The 22090-nt window shown below is 43.7% G+C and overlaps 1 protein-coding gene and 1 long non-coding RNA gene across 9 annotated transcripts in view; one reads left to right on the forward strand and one right to left on the reverse strand.

The window, feature by feature from the left end:
* The window catches only part of BCL2L11 (BCL2 like 11), a 57169-nt gene extending 35575 nt beyond the window's left edge, over positions 1 to 21594 (forward strand). For 4 of the 7 annotated variants that reach the window (XM_063918090.1, XM_063918092.1, XM_063918094.1 and 1 more), the window contains exons 4-5: positions 4924 to 5056; positions 14228 to 14419. In XM_063918090.1, coding sequence (XP_063774160.1) covers positions 4924 to 5052 — 129 coding nt within the window. In that variant the 3' untranslated portion in view covers positions 5053 to 5056; positions 14228 to 14419. Of the gene's footprint in view, positions 1 to 4923; positions 5057 to 14227; positions 14421 to 14513 lie in introns of those variants that run through there. The other 3 variants (XM_063918095.1, XM_063918089.1, XM_063918096.1) reach the window with 3 other exon arrangements.
* The window catches only part of LOC134910261 (uncharacterized), a 1286324-nt gene that overhangs the window by 103886 nt on the left and 1160348 nt on the right, over positions 1 to 22090 (reverse strand). For both annotated transcript variants that reach the window (XR_010176155.1, XR_010176156.1), the window contains exon 9: positions 5433 to 5514. This is a non-coding gene — a long non-coding RNA (uncharacterized LOC134910261). The remainder of the gene's footprint in view (positions 1 to 5432; positions 5515 to 22090) is intronic.

Genomic DNA, 22090 nt, shown 5'->3' on the forward strand with positions numbered 1-22090 from the left:
AGGATGCATTTATCTATATGCGTGATGCACAGAGGGATATTTGCACACTGGCATCTCGGGTGAGTGCTATGTCCATTTCAGCCAGAAGAGCCTTATGGACACGACAGTGGACAGGCGATGCGGATTCAAAACGTCACATGGAGGTTTTGCCGTATAAAGGGGAGGAGTTATTTGGAGTTGGTCTATCAGACTTGGTGGCCACGGCTACTGCCGGGAAATCCACTTTTTTACCTCAAGTCACTCCCCAACAGAGAAAGGCACCGACTTTTCAACCGCAGCCTTTTCGCTCCTACAAAAATAAGAGAGCAAAGGGCTTGTCGTACCTGCCACGAGGCAGAGGAAGAGGGAAGAGACACCAACAGGCAGCTCCTTCCCAGGAACAGAAGCCCTCCCCGGCTCCTGCAAAAACCTCAGCATGACGCTGGGGCCTCTCAAGCGGACTCGGGGACAGTGGGGGGCCGTCTCAAAAATTACAGCGCGCAGTGGGCTCACTCGCAGGTAGACCCCTGGATCCTGCAGATAATATCTCAGGGGTACAGGTTGGAATTAGAGACGGATCCTCCTCATCGTTTCCTGAAGTCTGCCTTACCAACCGTCTCTTCCGAAAGGGAGAGGGTGTTGGAAGCCATTCACAAGCTGTACGCTCAGCAGGTGATAGTCAAAGTACCCCTATTACAACAAGGAAAGGGGTATTATTCCACTCTATTTGTGGTACCGAAGCCGGATGGCTCGGTAAGGCCTATTCTAAATCTGAAGTCCTTGAACCTCTACATAAAAAAGTTCAAGTTCAAGATGGAGTCACTCAGAGCAGTGATAGCGAACCTGGAAGAAGGGGACTTTATGGTATCCTTGGACATCAAGGATGCGTATCTACACGTTCCGATTTACCCCGCACACCAGGGGTACCTCAGGTTCATTGTTCAAAACTGTCACTATCAGTTTCAGACGCTGCCGTTCGGATTGTCCACGGCGCCTCGGGTCTTTACCAAGGTAATGGCCGAGATGATGATTCTTCTTCGAAGAAAAGGCGTATTAGTTATCCCATACTTGGACGATCTCCTAATAAGGGCAAGGTCCAGAGAACAGCTGGAGACAGCTTTAGCACTATCTCAAGAGGTGCTAAGACAACACGGGTGGATTCTGAATATTCCAAAATCCCATTTAATCCCGACAACTCGTCTGCTGTTCCTAGGAATGATTCTGGACACGGTTCAGAAAAAGGTTTTCCTTCCAGAGGAAAAAGCCAAGGAGTTATCCGATCTGGTCAGGAACCTCCTAAAACCAGGAAAAGTGTCAGTACATCAATGCACAAGAGTCCTGGGAAAAATGGTGGCTTCTTACGAAGCAATTCCATTCGGCAGATTCCATGCAAGAATATTCCAAAGGGATCTGTTGGACAAATGGTCAGGGTCGCATCTGCAGATGCACCTGCGAATAACCCTGTCACCAAAGACAAGGGTGTCACTTCTGTGGTGGTTGCAGAAGGCTCACCTATTAGAAGGCCGCAGATTCGGCATTCAGGATTGGATCCTGGTGACCACGGACGCCAGCCTGAGAGGCTGGGGAGCAGTCACACAAGGAAGAAACTTCCAGGGAGTATGGACGAGTCTGGAAAAGTCTCTTCACATAAACATTCTGGAACTAAGAGCAATCTACAATGCTCTAAGCCAGGCGGAACTTCTCCTGCAAGGAAAGCCGGTGTTGATTCAGTCGGACAACATCACGGCGGTCGCCCATGTAAACAGGCAGGGCGGCACAAGAAGCAGGAGTGCAATGGCAGAAGCTGCCAAGATTCTTCGCTGGGCGGAGAATCACGTGATAGCACTGTCAGCAGTGTTCATCCCGGGCGTGGACAACTGGGAAGCAGACTTCCTCAGCAGACACGATCTTCATCCGGGAGAGTGGGGTCTACATCCAGAAGTCTTCAACATGTTAATAGACCGTTGGGAAAGACCAATTGTAGACATGATGGCGTCTCGCCTCAACAAGAAACTGGACAAATATTGCGCCAGGTCAAGAGATCCACAGGCAATAGCTGTGGACGCACTGGTAACTCCTTGGGTGTACCAGTCAGTGTATGTGTTTCCTCCTCTGCCGCTCATACCAAAGGTATTGAAGATCATACGGCAAAGAAGAGTAAGAACAATACTAGTGGTTCCGGATTGGCCGAGAAGGACTTGGTATCCGGAACTTCAAGAGATGCTCACGGACGAACCGTGGCCTCTACCTCTGAGAAGGGACCTGCTACAGCAGGGTCCCTGTCTTTTTCAAGACTTACCGCGGCTGCGTTTGACGGCATGGCGGTTGAACGCCAGATCCTAAAAGGGAAAGGCATTCCAGAAGAAGTCATTCCTACCTTGATTAAGGCACGGAAGGAAGTCACCGTGAAACATTATCACCGCATTTGGCGAAAATATGTAGCGTGGTGCGAGGATCGGAAGGTTCCGACGGAGGAATTCCAACTGGGTCGTTTCCTACATTTCCTGCAATCAGGATTATCTATGGGTCTCAAATTGGGATCCATTAAGGTTCAAATTTCGGCCCTGTCAATATTCTTCCAAAAAGAATTGGCCTCTGTCCCTGAGGTCCAGACTTTTGTCAAGGGAGTACTGCATATACAGCCTCCTGTGGTGCCTCCGGTGGCACCGTGGGATCTAAATGTAGTTTTAGATTTCCTCAAATCCCATTGGTTTGAACCATTGAAAAAGGTGGATTTGAAATATCTCACATTGAAAGTGACTATGTTACTAGCCCTGGCCTCTGCCAGGAGAGTATCTGAATTGGCGGCTTTATCTTATAAAAGTCCTTATCTAATCTTCCATTCGGATAGGGCAGAACTGCGGACTCGTCCGCATTTTCTCCCTAAAGTGGTATCAGCATTTCATCTGAACCAACCTATTGTGGTGCCTGCGGCCACTAGCGACTTGGAGGACTCCAAGTTGTTGGACGTTGTCAGAGCCTTAAAAATATACATTGCAAGGACGGCTGGAGTCAGAAAATCTGACTCGCTGTTTATATTGTATGCACCCAACAAGTTGGGCGCACCTGCTTCTAAGCAGTCGATTGCTCGTTGGATTTGTAACACAATTCAACTTGCACATTCTGTGGCAGGCCTGCCACAGCCTAAAACTGTAAAAGCCCACTCCACAAGGAAGGTGGGCTCATCTTGGGCGGCTGCCCGAGGGGTCTCGGCATTACAACTCTGCCGAGCAGCTACGTGGTCGGGGGAGAACACGTTTGTAAAATTTTACAAATTTGATACCCTGGCAAAGGAGGACCTGGAGTTCTCTCATTCGGTGCTGCAGAGTCATCCGCACTCTCCCGCCCGTTTGGGAGCTTTGGTATAATCCCCATGGTCCTTTCAGGAACCCCAGCATCCACTTAGGACGATAGAGAAAATAAGAATTTACTTACCGATAATTCTATTTCTCGGAGTCCGTAGTGGATGCTGGGCGCCCATCCCAAGTGCGGATTATCTGCAATACTTGTACATAGTTATTGTTAACTAATTCGGGTTATTGTTAAGGAGCCATCTTTAAGAGGCCCTTTCTGTTGTCATACTGTTAACTGGGTTTAGATCACAAGTTGTACGGTGTGATTGGTGTGGCTGGTATGAGTCTTACCCGGGATTCAAAATGCCTCCCTTATTGTGTATGCTCGTCCGGGCACAGTACCTAACTGGAGTCTGGAGGAGGGTCATGGGGGGAGGAGCCAGTGCACACCACCTGACCTAGTAAAGCTTTACTTTTTTGTGCCCTGTCTCCTGCGGAGCCGCTATCCCCCATGGTCCTTTCAGGAACCCCAGCATCCACTACGGACTCCGAGAAATAGAATTATCGGTAAGTAAATTCTTATTTTTCAGCCCAGTAGGCTCCACACGTGGTATGGGCCCTACACACTGGCCGATATTTTGAAAGATATGAACGATCTCGTTCATAAATGAACGAGATCTCGTTCATATCTTTCAGTGTGGAGACTCCAGCGATGAACGATGCGCGGCCCCGCGCTCGTTCATCGCTGATCTCCCGTCGGCTGTGCATGCAGGCCAATATGGACGATCTCGTCCATATTTGCCTGCACGTCTATGGAGCCGGGTGACGGGGGGAGTGAAGAAGCTTCACTCCCCCCGTCACTGCCCCCCCCCCCGCCGCCGGGTCGCTCGTCGGCCGTATCGGCCGTCGGGCACCTCGGCCAGTGAGTAGGGCCCAGTAGTCTCACTGTTTTTTTTTGTTGTTTTTTTTGCAAAGTGATATTTACATCTGGAGTAATACTTATCACCACAATTGTTGGTGCACAATTAATCGTATTCATAAAAACATGGCTCCCTATTCATCAGTAAATGGTGTTAATGAAGCTTCATTACTATGTGTTTGATTTTTTTGCAGCACTAAGTAAGGGGCACCCGACAAAGTAATTAAATTGTTGCTTATCTTGGGCACGACTGCTATAGGCGGCCATTAATTATCGTGCTTGTCATGCCAAAAAGCACTGCATTTAGCCACGCAAATCGCTAGAACTGTCTAACCTAATGGGTGTGATGCGATGAGTGCCGTTTGGGTGCCCAAACAGCAGACAATTTAATTGCTCAGTCGGGCAGACCTTAATTTGTGCAGCCATAAACAATTGAATGCCCCTAAAAGTGTTGGCATAATTGTTAAATGTGTGGTGACCCACACAGTGCATACTGCTGTAATGACTCGACATGCCCAGCCATAGGGCTTTCTAGATGCTTTACCCAAAGGTTGCGTTGGCCAGGTGTCACCATACACTGTTTAGCACTAGGACTGTGTGGCCAGATTATATATTGTTGGACACAGTTATTAAGTCAAAATCTGAACTGACTGTTTGTATTCCCACATGGAATAACAGGTCTAATAAAAGTCTCATACTGATCACTCATGTGCACTGTTTGCCATCTTTTAGCCAGATCCTAAAGTGAAAAGATTTACTCTTGTCCAGTACGTATGGATAAACGGGCTTTGGCTGCTTGCCTCTCCCCTCAAATGTTCTGCAGTGGAATGTGTAACAATCGATGGTGGAAACGCATTATAAACAGGTCATTAATGAAACTGTAACTGCACTTGCTATCCTGTTGTAGAATTAGAACTTAAGTATATACACACTCGAAGGAATACATATTTTGTCAGAGAATCTGCACAAAAGTCACCCTAAATTTGCATAGAGGATCTCTTGTCATCGGGGAGACACAACTGGAAAGTACAGTTTGCATGGCCTGTGCTTACTGTATGTACGCTTTTTCCGGAGAATACAGAAACTAGCTCTGCAAACAGACACACGCCTAACTATGCAGCAACCCCAATGTGTGCAGTAATTAGAGTATTATGCTAAAGACCCATTTCCAATAGATTAAAGTGAGGACAATCTGGAATTTAGTAAATAACGCAGAGGAAGAGGTGTAAGAAGTTTCTCACCTGGCTGTGGTGGGTCCATCTCATTTACCTAGTTAGTTTGTCTTTCATGTGTCCTCACAATGGGTTGATAAGATGAGAAACTCTGAAATAGGAGGGGCATTGATTTATTGCTAAATAATATCCTCACAGGACCCAAATACGTATTTCCTACATGAATTAGATGATCATTCTTATGGTACGGTCACTAAATGCAAGTGTCAGAAAATGAAATGTACTTAGGGAAAAAACAAGCAAACTACGAAGGGCTGATTTCTCATACGTCCTAGAGGATGCTGGGGTCCACTTCAGTACCATGGGGTATAGACTTCCGCAGGAGCCATGGGCACTTTAAGACTTTTCAACGGTGTGAACTGGCTCCTCCCTCTATCCCCATCCTCCAGACCTCCGTTTTAGAAATGTGCCCAGGCAGACTGGATGCACTCCAGGGGAGCTCTACTGAGTTTCTCTGAAAATACTTAGTTAGGTTTTTTTATTTTCAGGGAGAACTGCTGGCAACAGTCTCTCTGCTTCGTGGGACTGAGGGGGCAGAAGTAGGAACCAACTTCCTAAAGAGTTCCATGGCTCTGCTTCTGGCTGACAGGACACCATTAGCTCCTGAAGGGTACTGAACGCTAGCTGTGCCTAGATGCTCACTCTCACAGCACGCCGTCACCCTCCTTGCAGAACCAGAAGTCAGAAGATAGGCGAGTGTTAGAAGACAGATCTTCAATCAAGGTGACTGCTAAAGGTACCGTGCGGCTGGCGGGAGCGCAGCACGCCATACTGCCCACACAACACAGGCACTGCAGGGCGTGGGGGGCGCCCTGGGCAGCATGAAAACTTATAAAACTGGTGAAAAGGGGGCATAAGATGCCGAGGCACAGCCCTACCCCTGCCAGTATAAATAATAATGTCAGAATCTCTGAGGAGAAACGCGCCATTGCGGGGGCAGAGCTTCCTCCTCAGTCAGCCAGCACACTGCTCAGCGCCATTTTCTCTCTCTCCTCAGGCTGCAGAGACTACGCTGGTCCTCCTCCACTACTGAATGCAAGTATCAGGGTGCAAAACGGGTGGGGGGGGGGGGCACAGTGAAATTGGTGCTTGGTATGTCAGTGGGCATTTTATGTTTCACAGGCATTGTGTTACTGGCGCTGGGTTTGTGAACTGGCTGCTCCTATCTGTGTCCTTCTGACAGATTTTACTGTGGGTCTGTCCCCTATAAGTCCCGGAGTGTCTGTGGTGTGTTAGTGCACGTGTGTGACATGTCTGAGGCAGGGAGTTCTTCCCCTGAGGGAGCCATTTTAGGGACAGAGTTTTAATGTGGTGGCGCTGCCGGCACACCACGAGCCTGAATGGGTGAAAGAAATACGTGATAGTGTGAATCATATCAGTAGGAGATTAGATAAGTCTGAGTCTCGTGCAGAAAGCTGGAGAAAATCAGTTGAAGATGTGATTTTTCAGGGTTCTGCTGACTACTCCGCAGACGACCCCTCTGGGTCACATAATAGACCGTTTGCAAACATTGTACATACTGATACCGACACGGACTCTGATTCTTGTGTCGACGATATTAACTCCAGGGAGATAGATCATAAATTGGCAAAAAACATACAATATATGATTGTTTCTATAAAGGAGGTTTTAGAAGTTACAGAAGCCCCTTCTGTACCTCAGGAGAAGGCTTATTTCTATAAGGAAAAGAAATGTAAGGTAACTTTCCCTTCTTCCCACGAGCTAAATACTCTTTTTGAGGGAGTGTGGGTGAATCGTGAAAAGAAATTTCATATTCCCAAAAGGATTCAGATTGCTTATCCTTTTCCTTTAGAGGACAGGAAAAGATGGGAGTCACCTCCGGTGTTAGAAAGTGCACTGTCAAGGTTAACAAAAAAGGTGATTCTCCCTGCACCTGGGACGGCTTCACTAAAGGAGCCGGCAGACCGCAAAATGGAGACTACGTTAAAATCTATGTGGCCAATGGTACGCTGCACAGGCCCACCATTGCTTGCGCGTGGGTGAGTCGTGCTATTGAAAAATGGTCAGATAACTTGTCATCGGAAATTGACACGATTGATAGAGACAAGATACTCCTAACGTTAGGTAATATCAAAGACGCTGCCGCATACATGCTGGAAGCTATGAAGGATATTGGACTCTTGGGTTCTACAGCTGCTACCATGGCAGTATCGGCTCGGAGGGCATTGTGGATTCGCCAGTGGAATGCTGATGCATATTCCAAAAGAAATATGGAGGCTCTCCTGTATAAAGGTGAGGCCTTATTTGGTGATGGGCTGGATGCGTTAGTCTCGGCGGCTACCGCAGGTAAGTCGACATTCTTGCCTTATGCTCCTGCATCGGTGAAAAAGACACATCACTCTCACATGCAGTCCTTACGGCCCAACAAATACAAAAAGCCCAAAGGTTCCCCCTTCTTTGCAGGTAGGGGAAGGGGAAAAGGAAAGAAATCCGCAGCGTCTCCAGGATCCCAGGAGCAGAAGTCAACCCCGACTTCTGCCAAATCTGCAGCATGACGCTGTGGCTCCCTTGCGGAAGTCCGCTCCGGTGGGAGCACGTCTGAAGCTTTTTAGTCAAAGTTGGATTCAATCGGGCCTAGACCCATGGGTCTTACAAATAGTGCTTACTTGCATGTTCCCATTTATCCTCACCAAGCTTATCTGAGATTCGCAGTACAGGATTGCCATTACCAGTTCCAGACGTTGCCATTCGGTCTCTCCACGGCACCGAGGGTATTCACCAAGGTGATGGCGGAGATGATGGTCCTCCTTCGTCAAAAAGGAGTCAATATAATTCCTTATCTGGACGATCTCCTGATAAAAGCGAGATCCAGGGAACAGTTGGTGCAGAACATCGCACTCTCCCTGTCAATACTGCAACAACCCGGTTGGATCATGAAATTTCCAAAGTCGCAGTTGGAACCAACGACAAGATTGTCCTTTTTAGGGATGATTCTGGACACAGAAGTACAGAGAGTATTTCTTCCGGTGGAAAAGGCTCTGGAAATCCAGAAAATGGTCAAACAAATATTGAAACCAACAAGCGTGTCGATCCATCAATGCATTCGGTTGTTGGGGAAAATGGTAGCGGCCTACGAGGCCATACAGTTTGGCCGATTTCATGCCAGAGTATTCCAGTGGGACCTGTTGGGCAAGTGGTCCGGATCCCACCTACACATGTACCGGAAGATAATCCTGTCATCCAAAGCGAGGATTTCGCTCCTGTGGTGGCTACACAGTTCTCACCTACTAGAGGGACGCAGGTTCGGGATACAGGACTGGGTCCTGGTAACCACGGATGCAAGTCTCCGAGGCTGGGGAGCTGTCACACAGGGGGAAAGCTTCCAAGGAAAATGGTCAAGTCAGGAAGCCTGCCTTCACAGAAACGTTCTGGAATTGAGAGCCATTTACAACGGCCTTCTACAAGCGGTACATCTTCTTCAAGATCATCCCGTGCAGATCCAGTCGGACAATGTAACAGCAATTGCGTACATAAACAGGCAAGGCGGAATGAGAAGCAGAGCAGCAATGGCAGAGGTGACCAGGATTCTCCTCTGGGCAGAAAGGCATGTAAGAGCTCTGTCAGCAATTTTCATTCCGGGAGTGGACAACTGGGAAGCAGACTTCCTCAGCAGACACGATCTCCATCCAGGAGAGTGGGGCCTCCACCAAGAAGTCTTCGCAGAGGTGACAAGTCTTTGGGGGAGTTCCTCAAGTAGACATGATGGCATCTCGTCTAAACAAGAAGCTTCAGAGATATTGTTCCAGGCCGAGAGACCCTCAAGCAATAGCAGTGGATGCACTGGTGACCCAGTGGGTGTTTCGGTCGGTATATGTTTTCCCTCCACTTCCACTGATTCCAAAAGTTCTCAAAATAATAAGAACAAGAGTGTGAGCAATCTTCATTGCCCCAGACTGGCCAAGGAGGGCTTGGTATCCAGATCTTCAGGAGTTGCTCATAGAAGATCCTCGGCCTCTTCCTCCTCGCGAGGACCTGCTGCAGCAGGGGCCGTGCATGTATCAAGACTTACCGCAGCTACGTTTGACGGCATGGCTGTTGAGCGCCGGATCCTAGCCCGGAAGGGTATTCCCAAGGAAGTCATCCCCACTCTTATTCAGGCCAGGAAAGGAGTAACGTCTAAACATTACCACCGTATTTGGAGAAAATGTGTGTCTTGGTGTGAATCCAAGAAGGCTCCTACGGAAGAGTTTGAGTTGGGACGTTTTCTCCATTTTCTGCAGGCTGGTGTGGATGCGGGCCTTAGATTGGGGTCAGTCAAGGTCCAGATTTCGGCCTTATCAGTTTTCTTTCAAAAACAAATGGCCTTCTTTCCAGAATTTCAGACGTTCGTGAAAGGGGTTCTGCACATCCAGCCTCCAGTGGTACCATGGGACCTTAATGTGGTGTTGCAGTTCCTTCAATCAAATTGGTTTGAACCTCTGCAGGAGATAGAATTGAAGTTTCTCACTTGGAAAGTGGTGATGCTTTTGGCTTGGCATCCGCAAGGCGGGTGTCTGAGTTGGGGGCCTTGTCTCACAAGAGCCCTTACCTGATCTTCCATGAAGATAGGGCAGAGTTGAGAACTCGACAACATTTTCTTCCAAAGGTGGTTTAATCTTTCCACATAAACCAACCTATTGTGGTACCAGTGGCTACTGACACTTTCACTGAGTCAAAGTCTCTAGATGTGGTTAGAGCTTTGAAGATTTATGTCGCAAGAACAGCTCGGATACGGAAAACAGAGGCTCTGTTTGTCCTGTATGCTCCCAACAAGATTGGGTGTCCTGCTTCTAGGCAGACTATTGCGCGCTGGATCAGAGGTACAATTCAGCACGCTCATTCTACGGCAGGATTGCCGATACTGAAGTCGGTGAAGCCCCATTCTACTAGGAAGGTGGGCTCATCCTGGGCGGCTGCCCGGGGCGTCTCGGCTTTACAACTTTGCCGAGCGGCTACTTGGTCAGGGTCAAACACATTTGCTACATTTTTATAAGTTTGACACTTTGACCAAACTTGAGGTCCTCATCGGCCAATCTGTGCTGCAGTCATCCGCACTCTCCCGCCCGTACTGGAGCTTTGGTATAACCCCATGGTACTGAAGTGGACCCCAGCATCCTCTAGGACGGATGAGAAAATAGAAATTTAATACCTACCGGTAAATCCTTTTCTCCTAGTCCATAGAGGATGCTGGGCACCTGACCCAGTGCATACTTTACCTGCAGTTTTGTTCTTTATAGTTACACAAGTTGTGTTTCATTTGTTTTCAGCTTGTTGCTGTAAATGGTTCATGCCTGTTGGCGTGTGTCATGTTGAATGCCATGTTGTGCAGCATGGTTGAGGTGTGAGCTGGTATGAATCTCACCATTAGTATAAAAGTAAATCCTTTCCTCGAAATGTCTGTCTCCCTGGGCACAGTTCCTATAACTGAGGTCTGGAGGAGGGGCATATAGGGAGGAGCCAGTTCACACCCTTGAAAAGTCTTAAAGTGCCCATGGCTCCTGCGGAACAGTCTATACCCCATGGCACTGAAGTGGACCCCAGCATCCTCTACGGACTAGGAGAAAAGGATTTACCGGTAGGTATTTCAAATCCTATTTTTATTAACCAATGGTACAAAGATAAAAAAAGATAAAATAAAGTGCGCTAAATCAGACTGCTCCTTAATCCCAAATGGAAAAACAAGTGGCACCTTACACAAGTTTCAACAGTCAAAAGGTCACCAAATGGGTCCATGGGCGCTCATAAAATAAAAACATATGTTTATAACCTATATTTCGTAACATAAGCAGTATTGGATAAGTCTCGTACCCAAACCAGTGGTCTACTATGAATGAGTAGACAGCAGTGTGTGATAGGTGTACTTGATAGACATCAATTCCACTCGTCACTCCTCCACTCTGGTGTCCCCTCCTCAATAAGAATAATATGTGGAAAGAAGGGAAGCCTCCAATAGTGTCACACCGTTGAGTAAGAGATATTAAATAACAGAAAGAAACTGAATGGTCTACCAGGCAAGTAGACTTCAACAGCATGGGTGAAAATGCCTTGAAAAAGACACCAGTGAGTGTTGGAAATAGGGCCTTTTAACAAGAGGGATGGTTGGAGGACTGCCATTTGGTCTGGACGGCGGATTTCGGGGACACCTGGTTGCATTAACATCTTTACCCATGGTGTTAAAGTCGTCTACTTGTTCGGTAGACCATTCCATTTGGTGATAGACCAATTAATACCTGTTTGTTTTTATATGTTTTTGCTTTATTAAAACGGTGTGACACTATTGGGAGTGCTTCCCTTCTTTTTATTATTTGCATTGAGGAAGGGACACCAGCGTGGAGGAGCCAGGAGGGATATTTTCACCCATGCTGTTAAAGTCTACTTGCCTGGTAGACCATTTCATTCGGTGAGAGACCAACCAGTTTCTTTTGTTTTGTTTTTTATTTAATGTCTCTTACTCAACGGTGTGCCACTATTGGAGGCTTCCCTTTCCACATATGATTCTTATTGAGGAGGGGACACCAGAGTGGAGGAGTGACGAGTGGAATTGATTTCTATCAAGTATGCCTATCCCCTATCACACGCTGTTGTCTACTCATTCATAGTAGACCATTGCTTTGGGTACGAGACTTATCTAATACTGCTTCTGTTATGAAATATATGTACTAAACATATTACACTATGTATGTTTTATCTGTTTTTTATTTTATGAGTGCCCATGGACCCATTTGGTGACCTTTTGATTGTTGATTTTATTAACCCACTGACTTGCACGCAGTACGTCGTAGGTTATTTGTACATAACTTTCTCTACAGTCTAAAGCCTTCCATCATTACATATTTATATCTGTACCAGACCTGTAGGCCAATCCATGGCTTCCAACAGTGGAATGTCTCCAGATAGTCATCGCACCTTTTTTTCCTACTGGCCCTGTGTGGCTAACACATTCTGTATTGTAAGCCACAGAGGAGGGGAGGTAGGGACGCCCCATTATATCGAAAATGTAGAAAGAATGACAACTGGTCAAAGGGAGGCCCAGAAAGTATAGAAAAGGATACCTCTTTTGCCATACCCTTCAGCAGAGAATTGAGACAGAAGGGTAGATGGCGTTGGGCAACACCACCACATAAGGCCATTCTCCGTAATGTCTATTCCATATACCCCAAAAGCCTGTAAAAGGTGTCTATAATATTCCTCTACACACTGGTAAAGTGAGGCCCATGGGTGATGAAGGTTTCACAACCAGATTTACAGCAGTGGTAAAATAGCAGGGTAAGTGTGCAAATATATAATATAGGCACTTTGTATCCTCTTGCATTACCACAAAAGATTACAGTAGCATTGCAGGTAATCTAGCATGTGGAAACTGGCATTAGCTGTGGTGAGTAAGGAAGCAAGACTATAACATCCCAAACATTGTCCCAAAGGTTAAAAAAAATGTAGTGATCAGAATGCCTCTTATTTTGGGTATCTGGTCTGGGTGCGGTATGGAGGGTCGACCACTATTGGTCGACAGGGTTTCTAGGCCGACATGTTCCAGGTAGACAGGTTAAAAGGTTTTTTTGGGGGGGGAGTTTTTGTGTCATTTTCTCCGTACAGTGACCGGGAACCCCAGTTAGTTCACCGTGCGGGCAAGGTGCCTCGCTGCACTCTGCACAGCTTACTATTCCCAATTGTAGTCCACGTGGATGGTTAAGTATGAAAAAGAAAAAAAATTGTGAAAAGCTAATTTTGACCTGTCTACCTAGAACATGTCGACCACACTTAGATCGACAGTCATTTGGTTGACCACTATTGGTCGACATGCATTAGGTTGACAGGGTTTCTATGTCGACATGGTCATTATGTTGACATGTTCTAGGCCGACATGACAAAAGGTCGACCTGAGTTTTCACAATTTTATTTAACTTTTTTTTTTTTACTTTTTCATACTTTACTGTCCTCATGGACTACAATTGGGAACGGTAACCTGAAGCATAGCGAGCCATGCGAGGGGACACTGCACTAATTGGGATTCACGGTCACTCTACGAAGAAAGTGACACCGAAAAAATAAAAATAATAATGTTGACCTTGTTCATGACTGCCTATTTTGGGTGTCGACCTAGTCACTGTCAACTAATAGTGGTTGACCTAGACACTGTAGACCCTATGAACCACACCCCTTATTTTCGAGGTAGCCTCTTCAACAGTACCTGCTACATTTAATGCCAGACAGGAATTTACTTAGTTGAGCAGATTGGTAGTTCTTACTATATTTGGTACAGTCCGTCCACCCCTAGTGTTTAGCTGTTGTGTTTTGGTTTTATCCTAACATTATGTTGAGCATACATAATACAATTATCTGGCTGATCCGTTAAATATCAGCAGATCACCCAGATAATTGCAGCGTGTATGTGGCCCACCAATCTGAATTTATCGATTGGTCGGGGATGCCGGATTGTCCAGTTTGTCCCTCCGATGCAATATTTTCTAAGTACCCAGTCGGCTGCATCAGGCAGTGTGTGCCCTACTGCGGCCGAGAGATGGACATTTCCCCTCTTACTTCACATGGGAAGGAACGGGGAAAGGTGTCCTCCCTGGGGGCGGAGCGCAGATATCATGTGACATACACTGTGAGAGATTGTCTGTGGCACAAAAAAATGCCTAACTGCCTGACAGGCATTTGATCTGCCGTATATGCCCGGCATAAACACAGTTCAAAGCACTTCGACAAACAACAACATTTGCACACAGTTTATTAATCTTTCTTTACATTTCAACATAGATGAGACGTGAATAAACTCAGATGGTTTTGTTTTGTTTTTTTAGTTAAATTCAAAATTGATTGAAACCACAATTGGCCTATTATGTGGGTATCTCCCAACATGGTTGATGTATAGCCAGAAATAATTTGTGACCCAAATGCCGAAAAACTGGACGTGACTAAAGAGAACAATGATTCTGCCACTCTGCACAGAGTCTGTGCAGCAGATTAAGCCTACAGTGATTGCTAAACTAGGTTTGCTGTTTGATAGTCAATGCACTTTACCAGTTCTTGAATGTGATTGGAAGATGTTAAAATATTCCATAATATTGTATTGTTCTGTAATTCCAGGTTCTTCTTGACAATCGACGCAGAGCCGTGGCCAACGACCAAGTGATTATCTTGCGTGTGTTGCGTTATATCATACGGCTCATATGGAGACTTCAGTGGCTTTGAAGGAGGTTATTATTTCACAAATGAAGGACTCTTGCACACAGCCACTGAGACAGCTTCCTATACTATGCAACTCACATCAACATCTGGAAAAGATGTTATGGAGAACATTGGACGTCTTCCGATTCATAATCAGTATGCAGAAATACATTTACCAGATGAAAGCTTAATGGGACAGAACAACTGGCATCATGGATTTTAAGCTTCAGAAATGGATGGATTTTTCTGACAATATTTTATAGAGTAGAGATTTTATATTTTGTGTATATATAAGATTCTTCAAACTTTCATATCTACTGAAATATATATCCATCTCCAAAGACCTGTGGATATTGTGGTAATTGAGCCTTTTGGATCCACACAGCTGCCTTACTTTGTACAAAGCAAATGTGAGATGTGGCATGATGGGACAACACCTTATACTAGCATCCCAGTCTTGGTGCTCCTGTTCTCCCAGTTACTCCTGTCTTCATTGCCATATGGCTTTTCTGAGGATTGTTTTGTTTTCCCAGAAGGATCCCCAATCTGAATATTGATCTGGTGAGCTGGCCAGCACCCTGTGTTTTATAGGATGGGTCGGTGGAAGAGACTGAGCTTTCTCACAGTTTCACTTTTTGCTGCATTGCCTCGCTGGGTAACCCATGTCCTCTGCCAGCTATGTTTACAGCAAGCTTGTAGTTCTCTGTTTTAGGGCTAACCACAATATTGTCCCCCCCCCCCCCCCCCCTTTTCCGCAATTACATAGAAGATAATTATGTATATGGTAAAAGCCTTTATAAGATATAAAGGAACATGTCTATGTTCATGGGACCAGTAGCTTTCTATTGGGATCTAGACCTTCTAAATCATGTTAAAGGACCACTAAATGTAAAATATAAATTGGAAATAGAAATAATGCACGTGCATCAAGAGCTTGTATAAATGAAGATATTGCAGATAACTTTTGGTCCCAAAGTGCTTGTTCTCCGGCCACACAGGAGATGTAAGTACAATACCATATTTAAAAAGCTCTGTCACGGTATAGAAAGTATATTCCGTTGTTAGCAGATCATTTAGATGGGGCAAATTGTATTTTTAGTTTTTAGTGGTCCTTTAATTCAGAACATGAGTTTCTTATGAGGTCTCCAAACTTTGCACTAGCCATATAATCTAAGATCAGTCCCAGTTTTAGTCCTTAGTAATGAAATGGCAGTAGCACGTCCTACAGCAAAGGGTGTAAGGATTAGGCTTTGTAAGTAAATGTTATATTTGTATATTGATCTAGTGTGCAGATCTCTATACAAAACATTCCCTCTACCGTATGCAGGCAGGCCATTATAGAATCTGTCCCAGTGAAATTGTGGAACACCTGTTCCCAAATTAGTTATGCTCTATTAGGGATATCATTATAATCTGTCCATGTAACCTGCCAAAGGTCTGACGTGTGCCATTTGCTCACCTGCTGTTACATGCCTTATTTTAACTTTTTTTTTTTTTTTTTTACCCATAAAACAGTTTTTTTGTTTAAGGTGGGGTTACCAGTGTATCTGCATAGTATGTGAAATTCACAAGCACAGTCTTTAATGATTACTCACGCACGAGCACACTTTTTATACAGAATCCATAGAGATTTCCCTTCTTTCTTTGAGGGATATTTACTAATTCTGCTAAAAAAAAAAAAAAATTGCAAGTCTGCACAAAAACCACAGCAACTAATCAGACATTTGCATTAATGTCTTACTTGCACTAAACAAATAAACGCTAATTGCTGATTGGTTGTCACAGGTTACTGTACATTTGCACTTTAGAGCAGTGTTGGTAAATACTCCACATTTATACCAGTGATCAGTATTGTCAGTGAAATAGATATTCCTTTGCAGTGATAGTCTTAAGAAGGGTTTGCTAGGTGGGTGTAGTAGGGTATGCCGGCGGCCAGCTTACCGGCACCGGAATCCCAACCGCCGGCATACTGACAGCTTGGTGAGCGCAAATGAGCCCCTTGCGGGCTCACCGCGTTGCGTGCCCCACGCTATCTATTCTCCCTCCAGGAGGGTCGTGGACCCCCAAGAGGGAAAAAGTGTCGGGATCCCAACAGTCGGCAAACTGAAGACCACCCTGCTAAGCTACCCTTTCTTTTTAAATATGCAATCCATTTATATACAAGTCCCTCGGTGGAGTCTAGAATTGAGTATACATTCATTATAGTAGCAGCTCAATCTTATTGTAGACCTGTAACTTACACATATCAAGGCAGTTATGTCACGTGCTTTAGCCAGTGTTAAGAAAAATGCAGCCAATTCACTAGGAAGTGGTGCCTTGTGGATGATTAGTCTCGGAAATGTCTCCCAGTGGTGACTAGGCCTAGTGCTGCATTCTAAGGGACATTGGGGCAGATGTATTAAGCCTGGAGAAGTGATAAAACAGTGATAACGCAGCAGCCAATCAGATCCTAACTGTCAATTTACATATTGGAGCTGTTTGGCTGATGTGCTATTACCTTGCACTTATCACTGGTTTATCACTTCTCCAGACTTAATACAACTGCCCCCATTGTGAGCCTTCAGCATTGATGTCTCCCGTGTGCAGAACACACTTCTAAGCTTCTTCTATTACTAACATTACTTGGACTACATATTGATGGCTGAATTTCCTTTTAACTGCACAAAAGCCTAGATACTATGCAAGAACTAAACCATAGCCCTGTTGATGGAACAGCCTACAGTTGGCCACTAGACAGTTTTACAAGACTGCTATAGAAGCACAATTCTAATAAATTCTACTGTATTCAGTATAGTTTTACATAAACAAGTAAAAGGTCTTGTAGGTTTAACACTCGTTGAGTGTCAGATGTAATGGTGAAAGTTAAAGTGCTTTGGGGATTTCAGTTGTAAATTTTAAATCTGCAACTTTATTTTTAGTTCTATTTTTTTATTACAAAACCATGTTTGGCCTTCCTTTTTAAATAAATAGTGTTAACATCTGCACTTTCTGCAACATACAAGCTTATTACATTTAGCCCCCGAATGTGAAGCCTTAGGGGTAAATTTACCAAAGCTTCTAAAACAGAGAAAAGGCAATAGAGAGAAATTAATAGACATCATCTGATTGGTTGTTATGGACAACATCACCAATTCTTTTTTTAGAAGCTTTAGTAAATGTACCCCTTGGACGCTAGACTGCTGTCTACAGCAGTATGTGGCCACTAAACCTAGCACCATTATTATAACAGATTTCTGTCTTGGCAACCAGATTTTCCCTTTTGTAATTGATAGATTGACAATGCTGATCACTGATTAACTTTTCCTTTCACCAAAGAAAAGATCTATGTCAGACTTAAAACGCTTTAGAGATCTATTTACACGGTTGCAGATTAATGAGGGTGTGATTGTTATATTAGATCCCCTGAGAGGTCATGGGTTATTATGAGGGGTGGTACAGAATATGCTTCCTGTTTCCCACTGACGTGTAGCATTATTTGCCCATGGATATATGTGCCTTTTTTGTTTTGTTTTTTAAACTTTAAATAACCAAAGATATTTTAGGGTTCTGCTTTACCTCGTCTAACTTGGGATTCCATGACATTGTAGAGTCGGGTTCCCAAAGCACTTGTGCTTTTACCTGGAGTAACGTGTCATTTATACATATGGTATAGAGTGCCATTAGTTATTCCGTTCTGTTAGAATCTCTGCACAGGTCCTAGGATACTCCACACCAACTCTTTACAATGTACATTTCTCAGTGCCTTAAAGGTTAAGTGCCAAGTAGCCTGTTACCTCCACATTTTATAAAATGACCCAATATCGATGACCAGCTGTAATGGGCCACATCCTTTAGTGTCCATGGAACTATGGTGGTTGCAGACCGTTGTGAAATGATGAATAACGGGGAGAAGTTAAAGTATTGTTAATGTCGCAACTACAGTGTGTTTTCATTATGTATATACATTGGTTATATAGTGCAGTTGTTTGGGTTTTGTTCTACTTTGGTGCTATTAGAGATTTATATTATAATACGCAAATTAGGCTTATATAGGAACTCCTGTTAAACCTGTATAATCTCGGAGTTCTGCCTCATGTATTATACGGAGGAAAGCACCCTAACTGTAGAGTATGGATATTAGAAGTCACCCCTGCTATCCATGACCTGTATATAGAGCACTCTGCATATGGTCTCATGCCATTACTGGAACACCGTACTTAAGAATGTTATGTCAGACCTACAAATACCAATCTATGCATAACTAATGCAATAATCAGAGCTGTGACATGTTGCAGAATATCATCGATGACTATGGTCTCCTATGTAGTGTGACATAGAGCAGGCTGAATCTATCCACATAGAAATGTTTTCCCAGAACTGCATAGCTTCGCTCTCTTTTGCTTTATGAAGTATATTTTTTGTATGCTTTTGCGACTGGTTTTCCCGTTTCTCAGGGAAATAACAAGTAGTCTGTGATTCCCAAGGCATTGGGCCTGCCGAAATGTGTTGCTGTAATATAGTGTATATATTCAGTTTTACCTGAGCCAAATTCTTGTGTTCAGTCAGTGTCCTCTTTACTTTTACTTAAAGGAGAAATGAATCCCAGAAAGACCTCTGCTTAAGTTACCATGGTGTATACAGAATTGCAGTTGACTGCCTCTTTCAGCATCGCACCGTGACACTGCGGGAATGCTGGAAACAGCATAGCCTCTGCTCCCGCCCATTATGGAGGTCTATAGAATATGGCTGGCTGCGGAGTCCATTTCCTTATTTATTGTCCACATTCAACAATGTCCTGCTTGACATTTAAACAGTTAAATGTGACAATAATTTAAGTAAAAGTCCTTTTCATTTTCCCTATAGTTTTCGCTGTCAAAATGGCAAGTAGCATGTCATGTTGCTGCCACTTATGTCAGGGAATGTTAAGAAAAGTAGTTTGTACATAGTGTAAATTACCTGTAATTTGCTTCTTTGTACCTTTTTTTTTTTTTTTTTAAAGATATTTGTATATTTAAGTCATTCACGTTATTTAATTTACTGTGTAATTTTATTTTGAACCGTGCGTGCTCTCTCCCACTCTGCTGGGTTTTGTGACTATCCTGCTTGGGCAGTAATATAAGTTGCTGTACTGCCACTTCTTTGTACTGTACTACTCGCTTCTATTTCCCGTTACATGGTCACTTTTTTTTTTTTTTAATTAATTTTTCTTTGACTCCCATTGCACTTTTGCCATGACAAGGATAGAATACACAGTAAATTTGTGGAAGTTGAACTTGCATAAGAATTACTGAGGCTGGTATAACCGTACGGTTGGAGACTCCTGTAAGTTGCAGCCCACATATCTATCTATGTATGTATGTATGTATATCTGTTGTGCTGTTTAATATACAATATTATAACTTTGATCAGCGATGACTGATTACTACTAATAACCCTTCCAGTGGTGGGTGAAACATTAATATTTGTCCCTTGAGCCTCTTGCCGACAGTAACTATCATCAGGCCCCATAGAGTAACTACACAAACCCAACTCTGTTCTCTACTAGTATGACCCTATTTTGCACTACTTCTACACTAGCCTAGAACACTTGTTCATTCATGCAGAAAATTATCCATATTCTGTTAATCTGCTTCACTCCAAGGCTTCATTTTCCCCCTTGTGTATTATTTTGGACTGAATCTGATGAATTCAATCCTATTTGACTACTCAGAATAATTGCACTTTTTATGTTTAGGCAAACCGTTACTGTCTGTCTGCGCAAGCTTTATTTAATGTGTACAAGTTATTAACCACACACAATACACCAAATGAGGAATATTCCCCCCAAAAATCTTAATGTATTGTGACTTTGAAAAATGTTTATCCGCATTCAAAGGTGTAATTTTTTTCGTTTTTCTTTTTAAACGGGACATGGTATTATTGGCATTTAAAAGGTTTTTTTTTTTAAGTGTCAAAGATGTTCTTTACTGTTCAGATCTGAAAGCAAGGGTAAAGTGTCTGTTTTAGAAATAAGGAAGGTGGGATAAAAGTGTTTTTTCTTCTTGACGCAACTTTTATAGCATTATCCCCTTTGTCCCATTCTTTTTTAAATATCTGTTAATGAATTGTTTAAGGCACTGTTGTCAAACTGTGTAAATCTGTGATGTGTGCAGCTGCATAACTGGGTACCAGGTGTATTATACTAAAGTGTGTCGGAATCTTCTATTTTAATAGCGTTGTAGCATTTAGCAGCACTTTCACCTTGCAGTAAAGTATCTCCATGCTTACTTGACTTGTTAACCAGCTGTGTCAGCTAACTCTTCATGTTGTTGGGTGGAAGTCTTTACAATGCAATTACTATACAGTACCTCATTAATTTCACTTCATAAATTGTTTAAATATTTCAAAACCGTTTCCAGCCAAGAATTTCTCATTTCATGTGACCATGTTAATGTATTGGTCTGCATTGTGCACAGCAGCTGAATAAATCTGTAATTTCCAAAAGGGGAGGGGTTGACCCTTCCGGCTAATGATAGAATGTTATACCCCATAGAATCTTCACATTATTCCAGGTTATAAAACAAATTTACGTGAATAAGCACCAGAGAATCCACATTGCCACTGTTAGAAGGAAACGCTTACATCAAACATGCTTTACCTGGAACACGACTCCATAATCCCTTGTTCTCTTTTCAATGCTTCTCATGGTCTCTGGGAAATTTCAGAGATTGTAGGCACTTTTCACAACATAGCGGGGAATACCCTCCCAATATCTGAATTGTTACTCTCCATTTTCACTTTTAGTACCCATGCTATGAGAGAGCCTTATTCTAATCACTAATGTCTTTCCATAGGACCCAGTGTACATGTAGCATTTTTGATATTAAACAATTGTCCCTGGCTTTGTGTTTTGCACTGATTACTTTTGCCAGGGTAATTGACACTTTTTTTTTTTTTTGTGCAATATTGCTGTACATAATGCAGATTTTTTTTTAAGGTCTTTGTCAATGAATTTTATATAAATAAATATGTTTGAACTTTGTTTTGTGTCCACTGTTTATTTAAATAATTATTCCCTAATTCGTTCATCTTCAGACTTGTTGAACATATGTGATATAGGTAGATATGTGCTCAGAATGGAAACTACAGCCATGCCCCTCAGCAGAAACAAAAGGGAAGATGGGAGCGCTGCTAGTATCACTTATGGACGAGCCTGGATAATTAATTCAATTAATATTCATTAGCGATATATATATATATATATATATATATATATAAAACAATTTTTTATTTTAATAGTACATTCTAAAAGGCAACACAATAAAAATAATAAGATTTTACTCAGCGGTAAATCTATTTCTCGTAGTCCGTAGTGGATGCTGGGACTCCGTAAGGACCATGGGGATTAGCGGCTCCGCAGGAGACTGGGCACAACTAAAGAAAGCTTTAGGACTACCTGGTGTGCACTGGCTCCTCCCACTAAGACCCTCCTCCAGACCTCAGTTAGGATACTGTGCCCGGAAGAGCTGACACAATTA

Source organism: Pseudophryne corroboree, chromosome 4 (assembly GCF_028390025.1).
Source record: "Pseudophryne corroboree isolate aPseCor3 chromosome 4, aPseCor3.hap2, whole genome shotgun sequence".
Classification (NCBI taxonomy): Eukaryota; Metazoa; Chordata; class Amphibia; order Anura; family Myobatrachidae; genus Pseudophryne; species Pseudophryne corroboree.